At 39.2% G+C, this 27,201-nt stretch overlaps 1 protein-coding gene across 1 annotated transcript in view; it reads left to right on the forward strand.

Moving 5' to 3' along the window:
• The window catches only part of ELOVL6 (ELOVL fatty acid elongase 6), a 122,387-nt gene that overhangs the window by 64,782 nt on the left and 30,404 nt on the right, over positions 1-27,201 (forward strand). Inside the window, exon 3 of the mRNA XM_059170960.1 lies at positions 16,718-16,849. Within this exon, the coding sequence (XP_059026943.1) occupies positions 16,718-16,849 (132 nt within the window). The remainder of the gene's footprint in view (positions 1-16,717; positions 16,850-27,201) is intronic.

Genomic DNA, 27,201 nt, shown 5'->3' on the forward strand with positions numbered 1-27,201 from the left:
GAAATGTCAGTGAATACATGACTTAAATTGTTGGAGTCAGTCAATTTACCCCCAGAATATATCTGTTTAACAGGAAAGAAAGAATGCTCACATTGGTGTCATTTAGGTAATGCTTTTGTTTTATCATATACGGTTAATGGATGAGAATACGGTACTGTGCAGCCTATGCCAGACAAGGCCATGTCATTGACAATTTTATATACTAAAGCACTTCAAAAGGACGTAGCCACAGAGAGTTTGTAACTGGAGGGAAGACTGAACTCCAAAAACAGAGATTAGATTTTTGGCAGCACATGGCACTCTTGGGATTAAAACTTCCCCTGTTGGTGCTCCTTCGTAGGGAGACCTGTCACACAGATCTCTCCGGCCTGCGGCTGTTTAGGTATGGGATGATCTCCTGCCGCTGCGAAGCTGGAATTCGTCCTCTTCTCTGCCCCAGACAGCCTCGAGGAGCCAAACGAAGATCCTGCTGAGAAGAGGAACCTCGCAAAGCACTTTCATAATTTCGGCGCTTTGACTTAGACTCTTTTCCACTAAAGGTCTTAGGGAAGGCATGGGCAAAAGGCAGCACTAGAAGTTGGAAAACCAGTTACCTAAGATCATGAGCTATTGTGAGCCTAGAGCGAAAGGTGCACTTCGGGTCAGAGAGCTGGTGTCTGCCGGGAGGCAGCGATGCCGGACTCTTGGCCAGTAGCTGGTCTGGGAATCATCAGATAGGGCCATATCTGTATCCTGCAGATAGCCTCTGAATGTCTGCTGACATCATTGTCTGTTTGACAAAGCTGGGTTAGATCAGACTTTCACCTTGCAGCCGGGTTTGCTTTTCAGCCCTCCCCTCCCAGGCAGAGAGAGCAACGACCTCGCAGGGCAGTGTGACCTCTCCACTCACCCAGGTGCTTGGCCAGCCTGACCTCGCTCAGGCTTGCTGCAGTCAGCATTTTTTAAAGTTGTGAGAAGAGGGTCCAGTGTGCAACATTCACGTCATAACATTTCATGGGCCTTTTAACTGCGGCATAAATCAGCCAAATGGTTACATTTAATTCCTTTCTTTACTGCTACCCTAGTAATTAAATAACTATAAAAGGGGCCATGTTTTTTTCTTACTCTGTATATAGGTCAGAAAGAAAAGGATATCTACCCCTAATATCTTTATTTTCATTTTACTTTAGAAATATCTAATTTAGAAGACTTCTCTATAGCCATTCTTGTAACTATTCCTAAATAGACTGCTTTTTGCTAGTTCAGTTAGCTTTCTGCCTACCTGCAGGTGTCCGCAAAGGAGCTTATGTCCTGCATCCTGTCTACATGCTCTCATGAGAGTAAAGTGCTTACATTATTGTTTCATACTCTTCTTTTGCTCCATATTCAAGCTGAGATATCAAAGTGACTTGTTTTCTTAAGAGCTCTTGTTTACTGGCAAACTTGGATTGTGCTGTTTTGCTTAATGATTGCTCTTTGAAGTATACACACAGGGTCAATATCAAATTCACAGGACTGCTGGGGTCAGGTGTAACTTCAAAGTGACTAAAAATAAATAAATAAATAAATAAATAAATAAATAAACCGACTAAACGGAACTTGAAAGGCTTTTGGCCAATAAAGGCCCAAGTAGCCTGATTTTGCATTTGATTCTATTATTTTTTTTCTTAATAGTGAGCAGCAACATTAGGTATCATGTACTGGATACTTACAACACATCAGAAGCCACCAAGTCCAATATTTTGAGGATTTATGATAAGCCTGATGAACAACGGTTATTTTCTTGTTTTTTTGTTTGTTTGTTTGTTTGTTTGTTTGTTTCCGGTAAGGACATTGAGACAGATAAAATTTGTAAAGGAATTTATTCAAGATCAAGATCCCGGAGCTGGGGGCACCTGGGTGGCTCGGTGGGTTAAGCCACTGCCTTCAGTTCAGCTCATGATCTCAGGGTCCTGGGATCAGGCCCCACATCGGGCCCTTTGCTCAGCAGGGAGCCTGCTTCCCTCTCTCTCTCTGCCTGCCTCTCTGCCTACTTGTGATCTCTGTCTGTCAAATAAATAAATAAAATCTTTAAAAAAAAAAAAAAAAGATGCCAGAACCAATATGTGGCAGCCAGAATTGAAATCTATGTCTTTGTGACTCCAGTAGGTGTGATGGTAAGTGACAGCTGTAGCGTCTTCCAGTAAGACTGTAGAAATATGTGGAACAGAATTTGTGTGATTTTATATAATGTATATGCAACCACCATCAAAATGCTTGGCATGTTTGTTAGCCTTTTGTTCTTTTAGAAATAAAAACGTACTTTTTGTCATTTAGTTTTATTTATAAAAATCCTCGGGGAGCCTGGGTGGCTCAGTTGTTAAGGGTCTGCCTTCGGCTCAGGTCATGATCCCAGAGTCCTAGGACCCAGGCCCGCATCGGATTCCCTGCTCCCTGGGAAGCCTCCTTCTCCCTCTCCCACTCCTCCTTCCTATGTTCCCTGTCTCACTGTGTTTCTCTCTGTCAAATAACTAAATAAAATCTTAAAAAAAAATTCCCAGTTTTCATTATTAAACTAGTAGAAAAAAACTTCAATACATAATAAATTGAAGAAAAGGAGCATGCATAACCCTGTCACCCAGTAATAGCCACTATAAATTGGGGGCAAGGGCGTTCTTTCAACTTGTAATTATACCACATTCTACTTTTTGCTTCCATAGTTATTAAAGCTATATGCATCTTACATAGCTCTAGTGGTTGTTTAATCATCTTTGAGTGAATATACCACAGTATATCCCTGACTCTTATGAAACGTTGTCCACTTTTTCACTGCCGGGCTCCCGTGATACTTGTACCTTTACCATATTTAAGATTGTTTGCGCTAGGGAGCCTGGGTGGCTCAGTTGGTTAAGTAACTGCCTTCAGCTCAGGTCATGATCCCGGAGCACTGGGACAGAGTCCCGCATCGGGCTCCCAGCTCCATGGGGAGTCTGCTTCTCTCTCTGCCCTTCTCCTCTCTCCTGCTCTCTCTCAGTGTCTCTCTCTCAAATAAATAAAATTAAAAAAAAAAAAAAAAAAAAAGATTGTTTGCACTAGAGAGATTCCTTGAGGTGGAATTGCAGGATTAAAAGACATGAATGTTTTCAAGTTCTTGATAAGTTTTTCCAGAGACAGGTCATTTGGCCTTCGCAGCTGCCAGCAAAAGCGGCTCCCCTCACTCAGGTATTATCACTTTCTCCTTTGCCTAGCGATAGGCATCAAATGGTATCTTAGAGTTGTCTTTGATTGTGGAATGATCCTGATCAAAACAAACATGATTTCTTTAGAACTGTAAAGTTATATAGACAGTTTGGGGTCATCATTTTGGTTTCAGATTAAGCTTAGACATTCCCAGAATTTGCCTTGGAATGTGTTGGCGAATCATAGATTCTCTTGATGGCAGAAGAAGGTACAGTTATCAGGTGGAAAGTGATGCTACCATGGGGACAGTCTCATTTCACGCCTGTCTATTCTGTCTTTTGCTTACTTTCTGCAAACAGTTCCACTGAGAAAGTAATACATGAGTCTCTGGCCAACAAGAACTAAAGAAGTTGGATCATACTTTCCCAGCCTTCCTGAGCAGTGTTTGATATAGTAAGCTACTCCAGAAGGAGCATGTCTCAGTAGAAACATAATCATATTTCCAAGGAAAGGTGGTTTGTTGTTTGTTTGCTTTTCTTTTTAAGCCAACAGTATTGAATTCAGATTAATTTGTAGGATTCTTTCCGCTTCCAAAGGAAAAAAGAAGTATAATAAAATATAATTTTTGCTGTTTGGACTTAGAATCAAGTGGATTTGAAGCACCAATTCAAGACTTGAGCATTGGTTATCCTATTTAGTCTCTCGGTTATATATTTCTTTCTTTTCCCTTAAAGTATTTCCAAAATTTAATAATATCCACTTTATCATTCATCCATTCATATGTTAGGAGCCCACTTCAGGCCAGCACTGTGGTATAGAGGCTTGGGCATACAAAGTTGAGTAAGACACACTTCTCACATACTTCAGGATTATAGAACTGTAAACTTACACTTAAGAGTTATAGACGTGAAATATATAGGGTAAGGGCGCTGATATTAGGTACACAAAAGGTATATAGAAAGCTCAGTGGTGATGAAGGATGTGCAATCACCTTGACCTAGAGGCAGTCGGGACATATCTTCCCAGAAAATGATGAGGGCAGGTGGGAAGGGCATTCAACATAGTGAGAATGGCATTGCACAAATGCAAGCTGGGGCAAAGGTGTGATGTCTTTTGAAAATCACAGTACAGCTATATATGTAGGATGTAAAGACATGATTCCAGAATAGGCAGAATAGCGTCATCCAAATCATGTAAAAGCATTTGGAGATAGTCTGAGAGACAAAAATCAAATCAAATCTATTACAAATCCTAGAGAATTTCATGACTGTATGAGATTAATGACATTTCTATTCAAACACATAAATACTTTTAAATGTTGTTATAGCTCTTAGATATCTCACAGTTCTTAAATTGGTTCCAAATGCTTAAGATCAAAGGATATATCTTGAGTAAATACGTGTCAATCCTTTTTTTTTTTTTTAAGCTTCTTTTTTTCTTTTGATAGGAAACCTTTCTGTGTAAGCATAGCTAACTAAAGACCATTCCTTCAATATTCTCAAATTTGTTGCCTAGAAAATCTGTCCTGATGAAGAAGAACAGTAGAAAAGAGAATAGTAAAAGCAAAGACTCAGGTTTATTCTCCAGAGTGGTTGCTCTCTCTTGACATAACACAGGCGTGTGGCCACGCATGGTCTGAAGGACATATTCCCTCCTATTGCACACCCCAAAGGGAATGCTCTTGGATGTACGGGAAGACACATCAACTTTCTGGCTTTCAAGGAAACAGTGAGTCAGATACACTCTCTTCTCTCCCTAAGCATTTTCACCTTCTTGTGAAGAAAAGGTTGCTGTGAGCATTGTATTTTGAGAGTCTCTTTCATCAGATCCCATGCTTCCTCAATCCAAGCTGTACCTTAGTTGTGTCCCAAGACACATCTGATCAACAAGGAAGAAAAATATTTTTGTCTCACAAGCTAGAAGTCCAAAGAAACTTGTAAAAATAAAAGGAATTTCTCTTTCACCCTCTAAAGAAATGGAAGCTATGCTTTTCATGTTGGAGTTTCCTAATGGATCTTGAGATTTTTACTATTACTCATTTTTCCCCCAAAATTTTATCATCTTTTTTTCTAGCTTTGAACCTGTGAATGAAGGGAGGAAAAGGAAGCAAAGTGAAGGTCTTTATGGGAAATGAAGTAAACAGAAAGAGAAAAGACTCCTAAGCCAGCTTTGGGCACAATCTGGCGGGCTTCACTCTGGTTCCCCCTGTGGAAACTGATGACGGGAACATTACAGAAAGCAGCTTCCTGTTCAACTCATTAAGCTTTGTACACAGTCATCAGGGGAGAATCAGTGTCTCCTGATGCGGCGAAAATGTTGGAGAGCAAAGGCCGGAGAGTAGGTAATAAAAATAAAGAGTAATTTGTTCTAAGATTTAGAAAATGGCACAATAATTTTATCACATTTGGCATATTTTATCATATGAGAGCTCCTATTTTCCTTATGAAATTCTGAGGCTTACAAAATAGAGCTTTTCCTACTGTTAATTTTAAAAAGTTTATGCCATAGACATCTTTATTGTTATCAACTTATCATACTTTAATGATTTAGAAGATAGTAAGAACTTATAAGATCTACATAACAGTTGTAAATTCTGATAATCTAATGTATTTTTATGGCATTGCCCCATCCAGAGCTAAGTTAGGATTGGCTGTTATGGAATTATCTTATACTGTAGGATTGCTTAGTAAAGAGATGACGGGAAACACACCTGGAATTCTACTTCAAGAAGAATTGGAACTCTGTGGGATAAGGGATTGTCTTGGCAACCTGTCTTGACTAATCTTCCTTTCAAATCATTTCCCAGTGACCTTCATGGCAAGGAAAGGACTGCAAAAAATGTAGAGTTGGGAAGAATTAATCATTCATATCATCACCAGGCTGTACCATGTTTCCATTTTAGGCAGAAGTGAACCTAATTCTAGAATTGTGAAGGAAAAGTTGACCCGAATTGGTTGTTTTGTCTTGTCTTCAATTTTAACTTGGACTGCTGATTTGAAAAAAAGAAGTTCACTCTGCACTTAAAATCAGTTTGAAGCAATTCAGCCCAAGTGTATCTGAAGCATAAATGATATCATCCCAACTAGTAAATGCATTTTTTGAAGATATATCACATTTTAATATACATTCTCTTGAGTTTTCCAATTTCTCTTCTCTTTTCTTTCTTTCTTTTTTTTTTTAAGATTTTATTTATTTGAGAGAGAGAGAGAGAATGTGTGTGTGTGTGTGTGTGTGTGTGTGTGCACATGCCTGCAAGTGGAGGGGGAGGAAGGGAGAAAGAGGGAGAAAGAGACTCCACACTGAGCAGGAAGCCCAACATGGGACTCAGGGCTCAATCTCAGGACCCTAAGATAATGACCTGAATCAAAGGCAGACGCTTAACCGACTGAGCCACCCAGGTGCCCCGCCCCGCTTCTAAAGATGATATTTCTTTATATTTCTTTTATCCAAGTTTTCTCAACCTTAGCACCACTGACGTTTGGGGCTGGATAATCCTCCACAGTATCCAGGGCCTCCACACACCAGGTGCCAGTAGCCAACCCCATCCAGTTACGAAAACCAAAAATGTCTCCACACATTGCCAAATGTCCTCTGAGGGGCAAAGTCATCGCCCCCGTTGTGAACCACAGGTAGATTTTAAAAAAAAGAGAGAGAGATCCATAGATTGAGCCCTGGTAACCCTTCAAGGTTTAAAGATAGCGGAGATAAAGAGAGAACCAGCAAAGGAGAATGAAAAAAGTGCCGACTGTGAAGTTGGGAAAGAACTAAGAGAAGATAGTATTCCAGAAACCAAGTGAAGAAGGAGTTACAGAAAAGGAGTTAACATCTACATCGAACAATGCTCCTTCTTAGCCCCCTGAGAGGAAGACTCAGTCTTCAAGGATTTAACAGTAAGAGTGATGAAGCACAGGACAACAGGCTTGCTGCAGATAGGAAAATGTACCAAATGTAGGCTATAATGTATATTTTAAGATTTAAAGGCAAGTGATAGTCCCAAGCCAAACAATCTGTGTTGTCACAAAAGCGTGTTAAGACAGCAATTTAGAACTTGTGACAGTGGAGATACGTTGAATACATATTATTTCTAGTAAATTGTGTGTGTGTTACTAGAAATTCCAAGCTTTGGCACTTAGTTCTAAGGTAAACCATATGTTACTACTAAGACTTCCAATACTGATTTGTGAGTTCACATGCATATGAGTTGCTTTGGGACAATTGTGTGACAGTGTGACTCTCAGGCCCTTGCATTTTAAAGTGCTTTCTTAATTTCTTTTTTCTTTTTTTTTTTTTAAACAGATTTTATTTATTTATTTGACAGACAGAGATCACAAGTAGGCAGAGAGGCAGGCAGAGAGAGAGGAGGAACCAGGCTCTCTGTAGAACAGAGAGCCCAACTCGGGGCTTAATCCCAGGACCCTGGGACCATGACCCCAGCCGAAGGCAGAGGCTTTAACGCACTGAGCCACCCAGGTGCCCCTTAAAGTACTTTCTTAACTTGGAGGGAAGAGGCTGGCTTTGGGTCTAATAAAGCAAGAATAGAAAAGAAAGTTTTGCCCTCTGTAGGGTTGTCCCCTGTTAGTTGCATCAGAAAAATGGCTTTAGACCTTATTATAATTTCAAGTTAATCCATGTGGCCAAATGAATCATAGTCCCCCAAAGACGTCCATGTTTTATTTATGAATTTGTATGTGTATTTCTCTTCTACAGCAACAGAGAGAGACTGCAAATGCGATTAGGTTAAGGACTTGGAGATGAGATTGTTCGGGAATATCCGGTGGGCCCAATCTAATCATAAGAGTCCTTAAAATTGGAGAATAGTTCTTTCCAGGCCGTGGGCCTGGATTATCCCAATGTAATCTCAAGAGTCCTTAGGAGGGAGGTAAGAGCAGAGTCGGAGGAGGTGATAGGATGACAAAAACAGAGTAAGAGAAGACAGTGTGACCGTAGAAACAGAGGTAGGAGCAATGCATTTTGAATGTGAAGAAAGCCAAGGATGACAGACAGCCTCCAAATGCCACAAAAGACCAAGAAAGAGATTGCCCCCCAGAACCTCCAGAAGGAACACAACCGGGGTACACCTTGAGTTTAGCCCCACAAGACTCGTTTCAGACTTCTGACTCTGCAACAATACGATAATCCAATCCTCTCGTTTGAAGCCATGACGTTTGTGGGGCTTTTTTACAGCAGGGATGAGAAAGCAGCACAGTCCAATTCGTGAGGCCAATTGTCGTCATTACGGGAGTTCTCAAAGCTAGTGTCTTTGGGCCTTATCTTCTTCTGTCCCTGAATGAGCATTCATATCTGGAAGGAGCCATGTGAATACCCTAATCAAAATCTTGCCGCATTATTATTTTCAAAAGGCAAAGAGAGTTCTTTCTTGGGTAATTGGGTGATATCTCATGGGTGAAAAAAAAAAAAAAAGTCTGTCATTTCCACTCCCTGGCTAATAATATATTCCTTCTTGTCATTGCCAGTTTTTACTCAGGCTTCGTATCTTATGTAAATTTTCTTTTGGTGACAAAAAACGTATCTGTGAGCTATACCACGAAATCATCCTTATCACTTCTGAGCTATTTTTTCCCTAATCCAGAAATAGCATTTGGGACATGTTTTCTCATTGCTTTTCCCACCACCCCTCTTTCAACATTTCTATCCACGGGGAAAGTCAATGCAACAGTCTATTTAATCAACCAGTAGTTACCATGAAAACATGTAGTTGTGGGGTTTTTTTGTCCTTGATAGTATTTTCTAGCTTCTTTACAGTTGTCTGAAGCAACGAGTATAAACTAAAACTCTCTAAATATAAGGTGATAGTAGACTGTGGCAGAAATGGGTCACTTTTCACTTCAAACGGTTAGCCCTTGAGTATAAAGAGCTCATAAATTTGAATATGTTTGTGCTTGTTATGAGCTGGTGTCTGTGCAGCTGTCATTTTGATTTTAAGTCTGGGAAAATTGTGTGTCTGAATTGGACTTAATCTTGTAAACCTGAAATCCGGTTTCCGTTCCATTGTGAATAATCATAAATGCTTTTTACAGTGTATTTTCACTTCTGGTTTTAGTCTCCACCTCTCAGAGTAATCTATTTTCTACAGAACATTTCAGGGCTTCTTTAGGATGAAGACAAGCAGGAAACAAAATTCTGTATTTGACTCTAGTTTTTATTTTTATATATATTTTAATATCATATAAGATTTTTAAAATTTTCTATTTCTATGGTGCGCAGGCCATTAGAATAGATAGCAGGATTCAAAACCAAACAAACCAAACAAAAACTTGCGGTCTTGACCCAAGCCCATAATTAATCATGCTTTGTGTAACTTCTGGTCTGAAAAAAGTTTATTTTCAGAGAAAAAAAAAATCCCTAATCCCTTATTTCTACTTTGTGGTAGATTTTAAGACTGTAAAAGGTAAAATTTAATCTGTTAACAGGGAGTCACTCACCTCTCTTATATCATAGAAGACGGTTCAGAATTTTAGTCTGCTTTCTGTGTTCATTATCACATTCGTTTTACTCATTATCATGGTCTTAATGGGTGAGCACTTCTTCATTGGAAATTCGAATGAAAGCTTTCTCTTTCTTAGAACAAAGGGCATTTCTTTAAGGGAATGAGCACATGAAAGTGAAGTGCTGATGGAACCACTTTCTGAATTCTCTTTCTGCATGCTGTCTCCTATTTACTGTTATTTACTGTTGTTTTACACGACCTCTAGAACGTCGTGTTTTGCCATGGCAAGCACCAGGAGTGGATAACAAGACAGTTACTTGGTAACTTGGCAATTCTATTTCAGAGTGACCCTCAGTACCAGGTAATCAAGTTGAGCCACGCTCTCAGACATACCAGAAACTCCAAATAAGTTTGTCGGTGCCGCCGCTCGTCATTAGTTTGAAGTGGGAGATTTGTCTACCAGGACCCCTGACAAAGTTTTTATTCACAGGTGGTTGCAAGCTTTACTTTTTCCAAGGAGATGAGAAACTCTAACCTTTGCCAAAGCAAGAAGTTTAATTATTCCTTTGTTTTTGTGTTCTCGAAAATCTGTAATTCTAACTCTGAATTCGAATCTTTCTGATCAGTTTTATAAAACCATGTCATCTGACACAAAGAAAAAATATTCTGGCATATCTGTAAGATGCAGTATTTTAGGATTAAAAGGGACATTTGCTCTGGAGGACTATTAGGGGATACTGAACCAAGTATCAGCTTTCTGGAAACAATGCCACGGTTGGCCTCGAAATTTGCTCTTCTTTTCTCAGGACAGGAGAATAGTCAGTTTTAAGTGAATAAAACTTCAAGTTGGTCCCATCTGATAATTCCTGGGAAGAGCAATTCATTAAAGAAGTTCCTTCCATCTGTACCACGGCACTCAGGAACCCCAGCTGCTACCGAGGCTGCCCGTGTGGGCTGTGGGGAACTTGTCTGTTGATTTAGAGATCTAGAGTCAAACTTCAGCCACATCTACCCATTAGAAGAGAAGTACTCAATGCCAAGTTTCCCCGTGAACGGATCTCTTTATTCCCGTCCTGCCGCCCCTCCCCATCCCAGCTCAAAGACTTGAAGCGCTCTCCATGGCCTAAACCAGGGCATCGCCATCTATCTTTACTTCCCTCTTCCTCTCTCCCCCAAGGCATATTATGGTATACCCATGAGTGAGGCTATTCTTATTTATTTAAAAGGAAGGAAAATTAAGCCACAGATTCCAGTACTATACTTCAACTACTAGTCATAACCCATTCCTGACCACACACCTTGCACAACCTTGAGGAGATGCCAGAACTTTAATCTGACTTTCTCTCATGTCTTCCCACCCACTGAGGAAACATCGGGTCTGACTAGAGGCGCTGCTTTCTCCCCACCCCAAATTCCCACTTACATCTGTCCATCCATCCAAAGCCTCAAAGGGTCTGCCTCAAAGCCCACCCTCCACAGAGCATTTTCTAATCACAGCAATATCTCCTTCCTCAGAATTTTTAACAGACATTATTATCTACACTATTTATGGGGCTTTGTGTGTATGTGATTTTAACATTTTGAAAGTAGAAAGATCCTATTTCCCCCTATAAAAAGAAAAGAGAATTCATCAAGAGTTTTAAAAAGGGGACAAGGGGTAAAAATGGTATGTTGCCATATATGTACAAGCAATCTTGTGTAACGGGTCTGTTTTAGGAGTAGTGTACTTTCCTAGAAAGAGATACACAGCCACGCCCTTTAATCCACAGTACTAAATACAAGTCTACCTTGAGCGTGGCCTACTTCAACAATAGAAAGACTGAATTACAAAAAATGGTTTTCTCGCCCTTATTTTTGTTTGTTTTTTAAATAAATAAGGACAACCTGTGATCTTTCAATTTGCATCTGAGAGGAAAGTAAAATAAGAAAGAGGTATTTGCAACTCAAAAAGACTCAGAAACTATTTGGCTTCTTGGGTCACACATAACTGGTTAGAATAACACTCTTTTCTTTAGTCACAGCTTTGTCTTGCAATTATGAAGTCACTATTCATTTGTACTTATTATGGATCTATTTCCACTATTATTCTCTACATCATTCTTTGTCAGAATTTCTGGGCAGAGTTAATTTCTAGTTATAATTTACTTGTGAATAGCAACTCCTGGAAAATTTCCATTATTTGTAATGTAGAGAAATGCCTGTATGAAGTGCTGGGGGTAATTCTCAAGAATAGGACAGAATCCAGTCCCAGAGCACAATTTCACCCTCTCAAGAAAACCTCTTTTTTATATTCTTACCAAATTATGACCACCATTGACGATGGTCCACTGAATGTCTTGTTGGCAAAAAGCCAAGTGTTATTTCCTCCATCTCTGGGTCTGTAATTTGTTTGTGGCCTTAAAATTACTTTCAGAATCCTGAATTGCTTCCTCATTCGAATCAGGAGCTGAACTAAAGGAGAAGTCTTAAAAGAGATATGGCCTCTCCAATTAGCTTTTTTTTTCCCCCCCAGTTAGACTCTTTGGAAAATTTTCTCAACTAGAAAACGTTCTGTGCTTGGTAGCTATCAGGCAAAGCAGGTGAGGTGTTCAGGGGTCCTTTTCTTTTCTTCCTCGAAGTTTTGTTTGCATTTTCACAACCCTTGTACTTTACACATGCATGGTAACCACAAAAGCAAGGTCACTAAGGCACAAAGGCGTTCAGGCCATCTCCCCCCATAGTGTTCATTAGCAAATACCCTGTGTTGAAAGACTACCCACTTGAAAGTGTCACCATTCTCAAATGAACTTGTCTGACTCTTCAGAAGTGCACAAGTCAGCCAACAGAAATCTGGAAGTGAGTATTAAAGGGACTCAAGCTAGGTCCTGATTTCTGTAGAAGCTCAGGGGTTGGGCCGGGGGGGGGGGCAGTTCGAATGTATACACAGTCTATGACAAGTGTTATTGGTTAGAACAATAAGTACAAATCATTAGCAGTTACTCTGGTGAGAATAGGAAAAACAACACCTAGGAATGTTTTGGATGAGGGTAACATGATAAAGAAGTCCAGCTTTCTGAGGATAAATGATAAAGCGATTATTTGTTTTTATTAGTTACGGGCTAATGTCCATTCACATCAATGACAGAAATGGAAGGGGGAAAAAGAGTGAATACCAGGGCAACAAGCTCAAAACACATCAGTATTTCATTTGGGTTTTCTTTATTTAGTTGGTTACTTTGTAATTATAGCTACAGAAGCACTGTCCTGAAAGGTATTGGGCCCCTATGGTGAAGGGTTAGGCTATATGATATACATTTAAGATTCTTTAATGGTAGGAGTCCCTACCCTCTGGAAATTGTTAATGATCCAGTAACAAAACAATGTAGTGTTACCATTATACCCAGCTATGGAGGCCTGCCAGAATATGAAGTATTATTAGATTACTATGGAAGCATTAGGGAAGTCATCTATCCCTATTAAATAGTAAGTGGGCTAGTAGGAAGTCATTATTCACTTGACAATGATTGAATCTTTACCAAAGAGATGGCAGAACCGAACGGCAGCTTGAATCCATTTAAATTGCCCAGTATGTTAATGAAAATCTTAATTTATTCTAAGTTAAATGGAAAAAACTCATAATGCATTCAACTATAAGTGATACATTTTGGATTTCTCAGTTGGAAGAGGTAAGAGTTCATGCCTCCTTTAGATGACTCCCTCTTACAGAAGAAGTAAAAGGTTAATTCTGAATTAACTGAAAGCATTACAGACTTGAATTTCACCACAATAGATTTAGAAAGTATACAATAAGCAATTTATTTGTATTATAGCAGGTGACTCAGATATACCCTAGACAATTAAGTTATGTTTACCTACCTGCTTGAGCAAAATTTTGGTAGTTTGGGCCCATATACAGTGTGTAGCTATGTGACCATAGGAAAGTAATGTCATCCAGCACCACACCCTATCCCCCATTCCCTCTTCTGTTGAACGAGAAATTTGGGCTCAATCTCTCTAAGGTCTCTGGCAATTCTCAGATTCTCTGTGTCTATATCAATTGACTTGGTTGCCCTAGCTATGGAATTGAAGGTTGGTAAAGATAATCTTTAGAAAACACATGGAAAATAGAAGGGTCTGTGCCAGGAAGTTAGTAGTGCATTAGGACTAATTCTCATTCTTAGCTGAAGAAATGCAGAGGAAAACATCCTGAGGGGAGATTTTTGTATTTTTCTTGGTTCTTCGAGGCACATTATTTTTCCCTCAATGGCTAGAATGATAGGATCACATACAGACAGCCATTTAATTTGATCCGTAATTGCAAGAAACACAATCTAACCATAACCAAAATCCAAATTAGATAGAATGAGCAAGAATGATAAGCAATTTAAGGAAAAGCTTTTATATATAAATATATATATATAAATGATTTAAACACCTGAATGAACTTCGCATATATAGATTATTTGTATTCTCCAGGAGGTAAACAGGGTCTGGATCAAAGTGTTCCAAACCTTCACAATATGATAGTTGAAACATGAAGGCATGGAGATTACTCTTGGTGTATTCACAGTTTAGCAACGTGCCACACAGTTACACAATGACCATGCAATTCAGTAGGAGGGCTTGTGGAATTCTTCTGTGGCTATAAGATAACACATCAGGTGCACCCTTTTTTCTTGGGAAAGTTTACTACAGGAGAAGAGGCTTAACCTCTAAGCCGGTTTGCTTATCTGTAAAATGAAGACAATGCTTTACCTACATTACAGGTGATTAGGAAAATCAAGGAGAAAGCTCGTTAGCACTGAGTGGCCCCCTCAGGACTCCCTCCCTGAATCATACCACGAATACTGTCACTCATCGTTACTTTTATAACTTAGAAAAGAACAACAAAATTGTTTTAAAATTTTTAGGAAAGAATATAGACTATTTCATATTACTACGGCTTACATTAACTTGATAAAATTTGATTTTTCGCGAGTCCTTGCTTAGATGGGTGTGAATGCAGGCGGTGATTAGGACTCAATTTAGTGACACGCACTTGCAAAATTCATACATAACATATATGAGTAAACCTACAAACACTCACTCACATTTGTATTCATATTTATCGGATACACATACTTACAGGCAAAAGTACTTTCTTCTTGAAATGTTTAATAACGTTCCTATAAAACTGTCTCACATTTCCACCTCTCTTTGAAGTATAGAAATTGCCTGTTTCTTTATGGAGGAAGAAAATGGATCATGTTTTTTCCGAATATTTCATTCTTTAGTAATTCATATGTTACTGGAAAAGTAAACCGTTCATTCACGCAGTTAATGTTTCCTGAGCACATAAGACATCAGTGCATAATTATTTTTCCCTGTCAGAAAATTTGATATGACAAGACCATGATCATCTAACAAACATTTAGCAAATAGTGACAATGTGCCCAGGTCCTATGTTTCCAAAAGAATCTGCGAACCTCAGTTGGAAAGTGTTTCATTCCATCTTTATGGGTTGATTTCTGGAAATACCACTTTACTGGGTGGTGTTCACCAAGTAGGTCACATGCCTACTAAGTGTGTTGCTTGTGAAAATAATTAGATCCCTCCTTAGTCAGCAGCACACACAAGCAGTGTCAGAGAGAAAAATAGGAGGCATTTGCAAAAAACTAATTCATTTTGCTTTTTGTATTAGACTTATCACTTACTTTTCAATGATTGCCCTTTTAATCTCATCGAGTGGGGAATATCCATCTTAAGAGAAATACTGCTTTTTTAGGAAGTTCATTCAGGTGTTTAAATCATTTACAAGGCCTCTGTTACTTTCTTTTTCTTTCTTTCTTTTTTTTTTTTTTAAGATTTTATTTATTTATTTGACAGACAGAGATCACAAGTAGGCAGAGAGGCAGGCGGGGGGGGGGGGGGGCGGAAGCAGGCTCCCTGCAGAGCAGAGAGCCCGATCTGGGCTCGATCCCAGGACCCTGGCAATCATGACCTGAGTGGAAGGCAGAGGCTTTAACCCACTGAGCCACCCAGGCACCCCCCTCTGTTACTTTCTGTTGAATCATAGTTGTATAGAATCGTGTTGGTTTTGTTTTTGTTCTTATTGGTATTATCAATAACACTGTTTACTTCTTGATACAGTAGTAAACCAGCAGGACCTAGAGATTCTAATTCATATTGCTTGGACATTTCTGACTAGAGTTCCACCTAAGCCTGACAAAAAGAGAAAAAGCCTGTATTCCTTCGTCATTTTGTTAATCTGGTTTTATCTCTTTACCCTGAATATTGTCTTGGTTTTATTTCTTTCCTAGCATATTTTTAATCAAATCCAAGACATGTAATTTCACCCATAAATAGTAACTAAGTATGTTTAAAATTATGACTAAAAACTTTCTCATTTTATTAAAAATGTCTTTTTCCATTTGGTTTGCTCAAATACAGAGCCTCCAAAGTCTACCTATTACCTTTGATTATAGTTTCTCAAGCCACTCCTTAATCTAGAAGAGACTCGTATTTAGATTCCATACTCCTGACTTATTGAAGACGAAAGTTCAGTTGTCCTACAGAAGCTCCCACAGTTTATATTTCCAAAGGATAGGTAGTAAAATCCGATTTTGATTAGGTTCAGGTTCAAGCTCTAGGGCAGGTGTACTTCAGGTACCACCTACATTCTTCTTTTGTATTGTATGATGTTGACCAGTTATCCCTATTATTAATGATCATATTCAAACTTAATACTTGCTCCTTTGGTGGAGAAGATCTCAGGAATCCATACTAGGGGTCCCCTAAATCTAAGTAGCTTGATTTTAGTGTTTGAATCCCTCAGTGAAAGTTTTTCTTTTTGTACCTTAATGCTATGTTGTTGAAATTCTTAAAGTCATGGAGCTCCAAAAGGACACAGATCTATTCTGACATGTGCTGACTAATCTAGATTGACATAATTTGTCAAGGGAGGTTTCCATAGAATGCCATGTCATCGAAAGGATGTTTAAACATTCTTTCTTCAGTGAAGGGGCACATTCCCAAGAACACACTCTCAGCACTTATGAAGAAAAACTGGTATAAAAAATTGCAAATAATTAGGAAATATAAATTTCTCATGAATAAAAATTAACTGCCTAGAGATTTTTATTTTCTAAGATACTGGTTTTTTGTCTGTTGCAGGAAGAAATCTTTCCTGTTTTCTGCTCTGTATGCTGCCTTCATCTTTGGTGGTCGGCACCTGATGAACAAACGGGCGAAGTTTGAACTGAGGAAGCCATTAGTGCTCTGGTCTCTGACCCTTGCCGTCTTCAGGTTGGTTTTTCTTCATTTTCCCCAATGCAATCCATGCATTTCATCAGACTTGGCTGAAAGAAGCAATGCTTGAGCATTTTATAGTCCATATTTTTGATCGTTCAGTCCATTGAAGAGAAAATAAAGGCATATCCAGAGAGTAGGACTTCATTGCAACCAACCATATTGTGCATATTGGCAACCATTGCCATATTGTGCTCAGTCTCTTCTTTTCAGGCTCTCTCCTTTCTTATCCAAACTGCTCATTCAGTGATCCAGTTAATCTCATAGGCCTAGAAGCGATGTGTCAATTCCATTATTGATGGAATATAGCTGAAGGGCTTAAATATAGCTGAAGGGCTACGTGCACAGCCACACCTGTAAACTATGGCACAGTACGGTTTAAATGTGCTGGGTATGCTGTACTGATATTTAATGAAAAAATGGCACTCAAACACATGACTGGATACTGGACCCCTATCTATGTCCAGGATTATTAGACCAGACAATGCTGTTAGCTCTGTGTCCCCAAAAGCACCATTCACCACTATCCCTTGGATCTGACTTGCTGGCATATGTTTATGCAAACAGTTCTTACTTTGTCCTGACTAGAACACATCATAGAGGCTGTTAGGACCTGGCCCATACCTCCAGGGGCATTTGGAGCCAACATTCAGACACATTCCTAGAAGTTAAGGGAGCATTTCTAGCTTTGTAGTATTTGGTGATCTAGGCCATCCCAAGATTAATTAGCACACAGCTGGTATCAATCTAAGTGCCAGAAAATACCTACAGCACTAACAAAGGCACCTGCTCTATTTGTGTTCTGCTTGTCAAGACCCACAAGTTTATAACTGGGCTTGAGGAAGGTGAGTGAAGAAGTAGATGTATATATCCTACAAGTAAATAACTATTTTAATATTTATGAATATTCATTCTTATTTTTTCCCACTACATATTAACTGTTCCACCACTAAGTGGAAATAGATGGTATCATTAAAAGCCTCATTAGTCACTCAAGGCATATTAAAAATGATCAGGCACTGGGCGCCTGGGTGGCTCAGTGGGTTAAGCCTCTGCCTTCGGCTCAGGTCATGATCTCAGAGTTCTGGGATCAAGTCCTGTCATCGGGCTCTCTGCTCGGCAGGGAGCCTGCTTCCTCCTCTCTCTCTCTTTCTCCTCTCTCTTTCTCTCTCTCTGTGCCTACTTGTCATCTCTCTCTGTTAAATAAATAAAATCTTTTTAAAAAATGGTGAGGCAGGAAGAGGATTTTCATAAACTCTGACAATCTGTGCATTTCCATTATGTCAGATCTGTACATTTCCGTTAAGCAGGATTCCCCAAATCCAAACACTCATTTGCTTGCTACTACTGGCTGTCCTCTAATTCAGTGCATTTTGTAAGTTCTACATATGAAGTACTCAGTGATTTGGATCTGTCACCAAAAAATTCTTCCATCTTAATCTGAATCAGGACATGATTCTCTGTAACACAAAAAGCATTTTCATTTTTGTTCACATGTAAGTTTCACAGAGCCTGCCACTACTAAAGTGTTTTGCTATTTGAGGAAAAATTTATCTTTTTTTTTTTTTTGAAGATTTTATTTATTTATTTTAGAGAGCGTGAGCTCAGGGCTGAGGGGAGAAGCAGAGGGAGAAGAATAAGCAGACTCCCTACTGAGGGTAGAGCCTGGCATGAGATCATGAGGCGGAAGCTAAACAACTGAGCTACCCAGGTGTCTCAAGGAAAAAGTTAATCTCTATCCTAATGATGCCTTTCAGCAATTCTATCTGGAAAAAGAAGGAAAGAGAAAGAGGACAAAATTTTGAGTTAGAAGAATTAAAAATGTGGGGAAGGGAGGAACAGCAAGATATTTTTTTAATTCATTGAAAATGTGATTTTGTGCGTGAGTATATTTTACCACTTAGAAATAATATCTTTTCTCCAACTTCTCAAGCTTGCCCATTAGCTTTCTGTGGGAGCCAGAGACTCAACTCTGACTAATTTGCAAATGCCACACACTGTATTTACTCATGAACTAAGACAACTGAGATGGGAATTAATTTGGATATGCCAAGTACTTAAGCAAAAATTTAAAAAACCCTGTCTTCAGACCAATCATTTTGTCTAGTTTGGCAAGAATTACCTTAGAATATTTTTCTTCTCTCTCTTTACTTTTGGATATTGATGGAATATATGATAGTAGCCTTCATGCAAGCCATATACCAGTGAACTTATTGAAAGCTGTCATAAGTTTGGATGGAGTCAGTAGAATATGATCATGACTGAGTTTCCACTGGGACTACAATGTGTTCATTTTATTTAAGAATGATTTCTCCACGGTTTTCTTGGGAGTTTCTCCTCATCACCCATCACCTGGCACCCTGCCCCACCCTTTCCAGATTCAAACCCCCAGCATCTGGTGTCAGTGAGTCCTTAGGAACATGAGCGGGTTAAGGACACAGAGCCCTACCTAATCCCCCCACACTCAGGACAAGCATTTCTTTATTTGTTGAGCTTGTCCTGTGTGGCATTTGGCCCTAGATATTTGAACCTTTCCTTAGGATCAATGTTGAGAAAAATCCTGGTACTTGGAATTAGTAAACCCTTTAGATGAGATTGTTTCTCCCGGCAAAAATCATCAGATGCTTCAAGGTGCCTCTGCTCCATTCTTCTCAGACACCGCTGAGTCATTAAATGCTGTTGCTATGGTATCTCGTCTGGGTTACTATAGTTGATTTGTAAAGCATTTTCTAGACATTTATTTAATGACTCCAGATCCTACTAGATGGGGTAGAGATGTGTGCGTTTCTGACTCAAGCAGCCTTTATCCCAGTATCTGTCTGGCAGCGTTTTCTTCCCTCTGGTAGCATCAGGAGTTTCAAGGAGCCTTCCTGGTCTCTGACCCAGAACAGGTCAAAGCAGGGAGCCTCGTCAGTGTACATCAGAGTCAGATGTGTTGCATATTTTTAGATGCCAATGTCACACTTGCTCGAGATTTGCTTACTCATGTTTCCTGGTGATTCACTCTGGCTTCAACTGTGTTAGGCTTTATTTGCACAAAGCCAAAGTTTCCATGCTTTGCAGTCTGACTTCTCATCTTGTTATTAACTGGCCATTTTTCCCACTGAGGCTCATTTTTATTTCCTGGCTGTATTCTTTTTTTTTTTTTTTTAAAGATTTTATTTATTTATTTGACAGAGAGAGATCACAGTAGGCAGAGAGGCAGGCAGAGAGAGGAGGAAGCAGGCTCCCTGCTGAGCAGAGAGCCCGATGTGGGACTCAATCCCAGGACCCTGAGATCATGACCTGAGCCGAAGGCAGCGGCTTAACCCACTGAGCCACCCAGGCACCCTCCTGGCTGTATTCTTACTTTGCCACTAAGTTTCAGTATTGGCTTAAGTGTTGGCTTAAGTATATTCAAGCATAATTTTAAAAATAATGATTCTTTTTCTTTCTTTCGTGAGATTTCCAAGAACAAAGTGCTGTCTTTAAAGATAGCACCAGAAACATTTAGAAAAGTACGTTGAACAGTGTAGAGCAGCAGATGAATGATATTTAATCAAATCTACTTGTGATTTTTTTTACACACAGATCAACGTTTAATATCTGGAGAATTATTAGCAACCTTCTTAGTATCGTTAAGGCAATAAATATACAATAAAACCAACAGAAACTATTTGGATGAGAAAATAGGACAGCTAAAAAACTTGTTGAAGGGGAAATACATCACTGACCTGTATAATGACAGGACATTGAAAATGACAAATTTCAGAATAACTTAATCAATTTAATCAATTCATACTCAAGCACTCTGGTCTCGCATTTTGTTCTGTGGTGGCCAAAAGTGGTCCCTCCTGATCCACAAAGAACAGCATTACAGAGAATGATTGCAGTGATAGTAATGATATGAAAGAAGTGGTCCATAAACTATAAATGTAACAGGAGAAAAACTCCTATTGTATTGTAACAGGTTAGAAATTTCACATTTTTAAATGGCACCAAGGAAGGCAAAAGTAACAAAGGAAAAAATAGCTCTAGAAAACACATGCTGAGTAGCAAAAAAAGCAATCTGCTGAATAATTATGGGAATGTGATGCCATGTATGAAACTTTCATAACCCATAAATTAACACTACATTTTATTTATTAACATATATGCAGTAATAGCAGAAAAAAAATTCTGCTAATGATTATCTCCGCTTCTGTGGAGGCAGAGAGAATGATGGGATCAGAGAGGGTCCGAAGGAGTGGTCAACTCTTTTTTTGTCAGGTTTTTATGTTATCATGAATAGATCGTGAGAAAAAGATAATTGCGTTTGACACAAAGTATGGATGGTAGGTTTTTTTGTGGGTTTTTTTGTTGTTTTTAAGTTGGAAGCAAATAATGAAAAAAATCTACTTTTCAAAAGATAAGCTGGCAACTGTACTTAATAAGATTCTGGTGAAATGCTGGTGTACATTAAGTAAAACGAACTTATATCCAAACACAAATTTTGCCCTGTTGATGCACACCTTTCCCCTCCCTCCCTAATGGCAAGTTTATAGTTAGAATTAAGAATATTTTTTGTTTGCTCTTTTCTGATGATAATCTTGAGTTAAGAATGTATGTATAAGGGTACCTGGGTGGCTCAGTGGATTAAAGCCTCTGCCTTCATCTCAGGTCATGATCCCAGGGTCCTGGGATGGAGCCCCGAATCAGGCTCTCTGCTCAGCAGGGAGCCTGCTTCCTCCTCTCTCTCTGCCTCCCTCTCTGCCTACTTGAGATCTCTGTCTGTCAAATAAATAAATAAAATCTTTAAAAAAAATAAAAAAGAATGTATGTATGGTTGCAAGTATAATTTTAGGACCTTCCTTTTCCGTCCATTTGTTGTTTGACTCTTTAAAGATTATCTGGGATTTCTATATTGTATGAAGATATATGGTCTGATAAACAACTTATAGACAGATCGAAGCCAAATAGTGCTCATTTAAACATTTGTTCATCGTACCATTTTGTCAAAATGTTTTGCATTTTGTTTTTATGTATAGTCTGTTTGAAAATGTAAAATATGACCATATATATATATGTCTCATATAGATAGATCAATACTTTGGGCCTTTCTTCCTTTCTGGGTTTTGTGCCATTTTATCAAAGAACCATAGAAATCATCGCATGCTTTGCTTCTGATGCCATATTTATAAATTACAGCTTCTGTCTCATTTTTTTAAACTGTAACTAATAGATATGTAGAAAAATCTTCCTTCTTGAAGGCAGGGTATAGAAAAGTTTTTGCAGAATCAAATAGATTTTTCTCAAAAATAAACTGTTCGTTGAGACATAAGACCACAGAGACTAGAAATAACACAATAACCAGATGACGTGGTTGTTTCAAAGGTCAGGTCAAAGAACGCCAACAAAACACATCCTGTTTCCGTTTGCATCAAGAGAAATGTGAAGCATCTACTCGGAATAAAAAGCCTGATAAATTATTAAGGCAGGAAGCCTAATGGGCAGTAAAGGCAAAAAAAGTCCCCTGCCCTAGGAAAAATCACCCCTACATTTTACAGGGTACTTCCAGAGTTGACTTCCTTCCCTGAAGAAGGGTACCATGTGAACATGTTCTTAAATGAAGATGACAATGTTGAGTCTGAACGAAAACGGCTTTCTTTAGCATTTTGAGTTGGATTTGAGTGCCTTCCTACCTGAGAGCTGCAGGAATGCTCTCCACAGTCAGACTCAGTTTGAATATCAATTTTGCACTTCTGTTAAACTACTTTTGGCAGCAAAGGAACTACCAAACGAATCACCTCTACAGGATAAGGAGAACACTTCCCTGCCTGTTCGTCCCCAGCACGTGTGTGCACAGCATCGCGCACGCGCGTGCACACCCTTCAGGCCCTCCCCCTCCACACTTCATTAGCTGTGCCAGGAGCGTCAATAGAGAGGAGTTATAGGACATAAACTACTTCATTAGCATTGTGTTTGTTGTGTAGGTGTCTAAAACTGGGTCCTTTGCCAGAATACACTGTGGCCTCAAATGACAGTGAAGCGACGTTAATTGAATCACTTGACTCCTTTTGAGAAAACAAGAGCAGTAATAAAGATAAGGAATGGGCAGCTCCCCAACCTTGAAAAAGTAAGAGAGCGCTTATAAACTGGAATCTGTACGTCCTCACTTGCTCTGGACAGCCCTTCTTCTCTGCTCCTTATCCGCTGTAATTACTCACAGTTGCCCTCTCATTCTCACAATGTCCCAACTTGAATGGGAGATGAAATGGCTCTTCTATTTATACCCACTAGAGATTGTGTTGGCTCAATGAAACGGGAAAAGGAAAAATACCAATAATTATTTGCCAACTTTACCCTAACAAGTTTTTATTTTTAGCATTGCCTCTTACCTGAAAGTTGCCCTCCTGTCTGTAACCCTTCTAAATGTCTGGCATATCATCACTCAAATTTCAAATCTTCAAACCAGATTCCTTTTTTGTTGATCCCATAAAATATCTCAAAATCTGTCACCATTTTCTTAGTGAACATCTCTCAGTCGTTCAAAATATACAAATAGCTCTTAACCAGTCACTAGGTTGTATAATTCTTCTCAAATATCTGGTGTAGCAGTCTATACCTCTCCATGGCCACATTGGCCACTCCTGTCATGACTTTCAGCTCTTCTTGAGTATTTGCCGCCACTAGTTCCTCTCTCCCAAAAGTTTTCTCTGTCAAAGCAGCTCTACACACCATACCATTTTCCTATTGAAACCTTCACTGAAACTCCTTTGCTTATTGGTTAAAACATCAATCTGTCCATAAAAAAATTCTGATCTTACCCTGACCCACCTTTCACCACTGCCATGTATACATTTTCCACTCAAGCCAACATATGTTTCCATTCAAAACAAACACACTTTTCCTACCCTAATTTCATGTATTTGGACACCTCATAACCCCTTCTCTTTCTTCATTCTTCCACCATTTTTTTCCCCTTTAAACATTACCAGTCGCTTGGTCTTGACTTAGGCTGCCAGCTCTATGAAGTCTTAGCACATATCACTTCTGAGCTTCCACCAAATTCTTTGCTATGCCTCATTTAACCAGACCCTATGCTGCCTTCCCGATGTGCCTCCTGGGAGACCATATGAGTTTCTTGGGCCCAAACTGTGTCTGGCTGTTCCTGGAACACCTTGGCATGCGCAGAGTTTCTGAATTAACAGATTTTTAAAGAAGTCTCACCTTTGGCCACTCCTCCAGTCACATGCACTCAGCATTTTCAGTCATTTCACTTATTCATCCTTTGGATTTCTTGCGGTCAGCTGTGTCAGACATGCCCAGTCCAGTCTGCACTTGGTATCATGAGACTCCATCAGTGAAACTACAGGCACATTGTAGGAAATCTGGGAAAGACGAGAAACACTAAGTGTTGGCAAGGATGCAGAAGAAGGGGAACCCTTGTGCGCTGTTGGCACAGCCATTTTGGAAAACAGAAGGAAGCATTCTTAAAAATTTGAACCAGAAATACCAAATGGATCCAGCAACTCCGTTCCTAGGGATTTATCTGGAAGAAATGAAAACATTAATTTAAAAAGATACACACACTTCTATGTTCATTGCAGCAAGATGCGGAGGCAATTTAAGTGTCCATCAGTGGATAAATGGGTAAAGAAGATGTCAGAGAGAGAAAGATGTATTAGTGGACTTTAAAAAATTGCAAACTCATAGAGAATAGATTGATGGTTGCCATAGGCAGGGAGTAGGGAGGTAGGCAAGGGACAGAAAGGTACGAACTGCCAGTTATGAAATACGTACAACACGGGGATGTAAGGTACAGCGTGGTGACTATAGCTAATAGTACTGTATTGCATATTTGACAGTTGCTAAGAGAATAGATCTTAAAAGCTCTCAGCACAAGAACAAATATCGTCACTCTGTTGATGTCTATTAACTAGAATTATTGTGGTGACCATTTTGCAATATGTATAAATATTGAATTATTTGGTTTGGACACCTAAAACTAATATAATGCTTTATGTCAATTATATCTCAATTTAAAAAAAAAGAAAAGAAAGAAATTTGAGCTAGATGTTATATAATTGCAGGGGCCTTCCAAAGGCCTGCAAAGCCCTACACAATCTGGTCTTTGTTATTCTCTGACCTCTCCTCCCCTCTCCCTCTTCCTCCCCCCCATCCTTGCTGTTCCTTAAATGTGCTAGTTAGGCTGCTCCTCAGAGTCCTCACACTTTCCCTCCTCTGCCCAGAATGCTCCTTGTCCGGGTACGCCAATGGTTTCTCCCTCATTTCCTTCGAGTCTTGGCTCAAATTTTACTTCCTTGGTGAGAACTTCTTCAGCCTCTCTCTCCAAAATCACAAAAGTCCCCACCACACACTCCTTACCGCCCTTGCCTGATTTATTTTTCTCCTTGGCAATTTATTTTTCTACCTTCTAGCGCACTGTATGTTTTATAATCTTGTTCATTCTCCTCCTACTAAACTATGAATGCCACAAGGGCAGGAATTTTTGTCTGCTCTTATGCTGCATCTTGAGGGTCCAAATAGGTGCTAAATGTTGATATATATAATATGTATTATATATTATATTTTTTACTATATAGAATACATATTACATATATAAATTATATAAAATATATATATGTTTTTTTCATTAAAAAGGGAAATAAATAGAGGGCAGGGCCTTGTAGACAGCTGTTAGTGACTCTCCTTTCCTTTTTTGGAAAGTGTTTCTTTCCAAAGGGGGAAACAAGAAACATTTTCTGCTTTTTCCTTGAATCCAGGAACTACCAATTTTTATTTCCAAGAGAATAATAAGTAAGTAAGTAAATGCAGGATATTTTACTCATTTTTTTTTCTTTTTACATAAATATGTGCATTGTGAGGGAGAATTCCAAACTGCTCTGAAAAGGACTTACTGAAAAGAAGCCAGGGAGAGAGGCCACTCTGCTTTGCAGGTGGCACTTTGGGCTCTGACCAGTGGGCAGGCTGCCTCCTCCTGACTTTAGGATGGGCAGTGACCTGCAGGTCACTCTGCGGCTCCAGACTTGCCCAATTTATCTATTTCCTTCCAAATTAAGGGGAAAAAAAATCTACTCATTACATAATGATTAAGTCCAGATAAGACATAAGCTTATGATTTATGGCAGTAAGTTATAAATGTAGAAAGTTTAGGGACACCTGGGTGGCTCAGTTGGTTAAACATCTGACTCTTAGTTTGGGCTTAGGTTGGGAACTCACAGTTGTGAGATCAAGCCCCCTGTTAGGGTCCGAGCTCGGCTCAGAGTCTGCTTGAGATTCTTTACACAAATGTCTCTCTCCCCTTCCACTGTTCCTGCTCTCTCTCTCTCTCTCAAATAAATAAATAAAATCTTATTACAAAAAGTTTTTAGAGGGGCACCTGGGTGGCTCAGTGGGTTAAAGCCTCTGCCTTCTGCTCCGGTCATAATCCCAGGGTCCTGGGATCAAACCCCATGTCGGGCTCTCTGCTCAGCAGGGAGCCTGCTTCCTCCTCTTTCTCTGCCTGCCTCTCTGCCTACTTGTGATCTCTGTCTGTCAAATAAATAAATAAATAAATAAATGCAAATAAAAAGTTTATAGAAAACTCAGGCCATCACTATTGTAATGCAGGGAGAGAGCTGAGGTTAAAAGAATGGCCTCTCCTGCTAGAAAGGCAGTCCACTTGACAACATTTGCCTACTTACAATTGGAAACGCTATTCAAGCACACAGAAAAAGCCTTTAATCTCACTACACACAGTTATTTATTGTTAATATTTTGGCACATTCCTTTTCTATAATTTAACACTAAACTTGAGATTCTTTCATCGTAATTTTAATTCTCTGTAATCCAGTTAATATATTTGAGTTTGGACAAAAATAGGACTTCAGTAATATGTTTGTATTACTGCTGCTATAACAACTTGAAACAGCTGACACGTAAGACATTTTAAATCATTTTGCCAAAATGAATTAGTATTTAAATAGCTGGAATATGATAGCTTTTCTGAAACTGTGTGAGAAATAACATGAGCATTCTTGAAGAGATCGCATGGTAATTTAGGATATAAGTAAAACAACCCCTGAAGCATTTGTTAAGGGTTATTTTGAGTTGAGACTCAGTTAAGAATTACCATGTTTAATCTTCATATGTTACCTCACAAATTTTTAAGGAATCCTGTCTGTTAGCAGAGTGAAAAACAAAATAAAACAAAAAACCAACCAAACAAAAACTGTAAGTTTTGAATGAATTGATTCCTTTAAAACATGTTCAGACCTAACTCTTTTTGAAATTGCCTAATTGCAGGGGCACCTGGGTGGTTCAGTCATTAAGCGTCTTCCTTTGGCTCAGGTCATGATCCCCGGTTCTGGGATCAAGCCCCACACCGG

Source organism: Mustela lutreola, chromosome 1 (genome assembly GCF_030435805.1).
Source record: "Mustela lutreola isolate mMusLut2 chromosome 1, mMusLut2.pri, whole genome shotgun sequence".
Lineage (NCBI taxonomy): Eukaryota > Metazoa > Chordata > Mammalia > Carnivora > Mustelidae > Mustela > Mustela lutreola.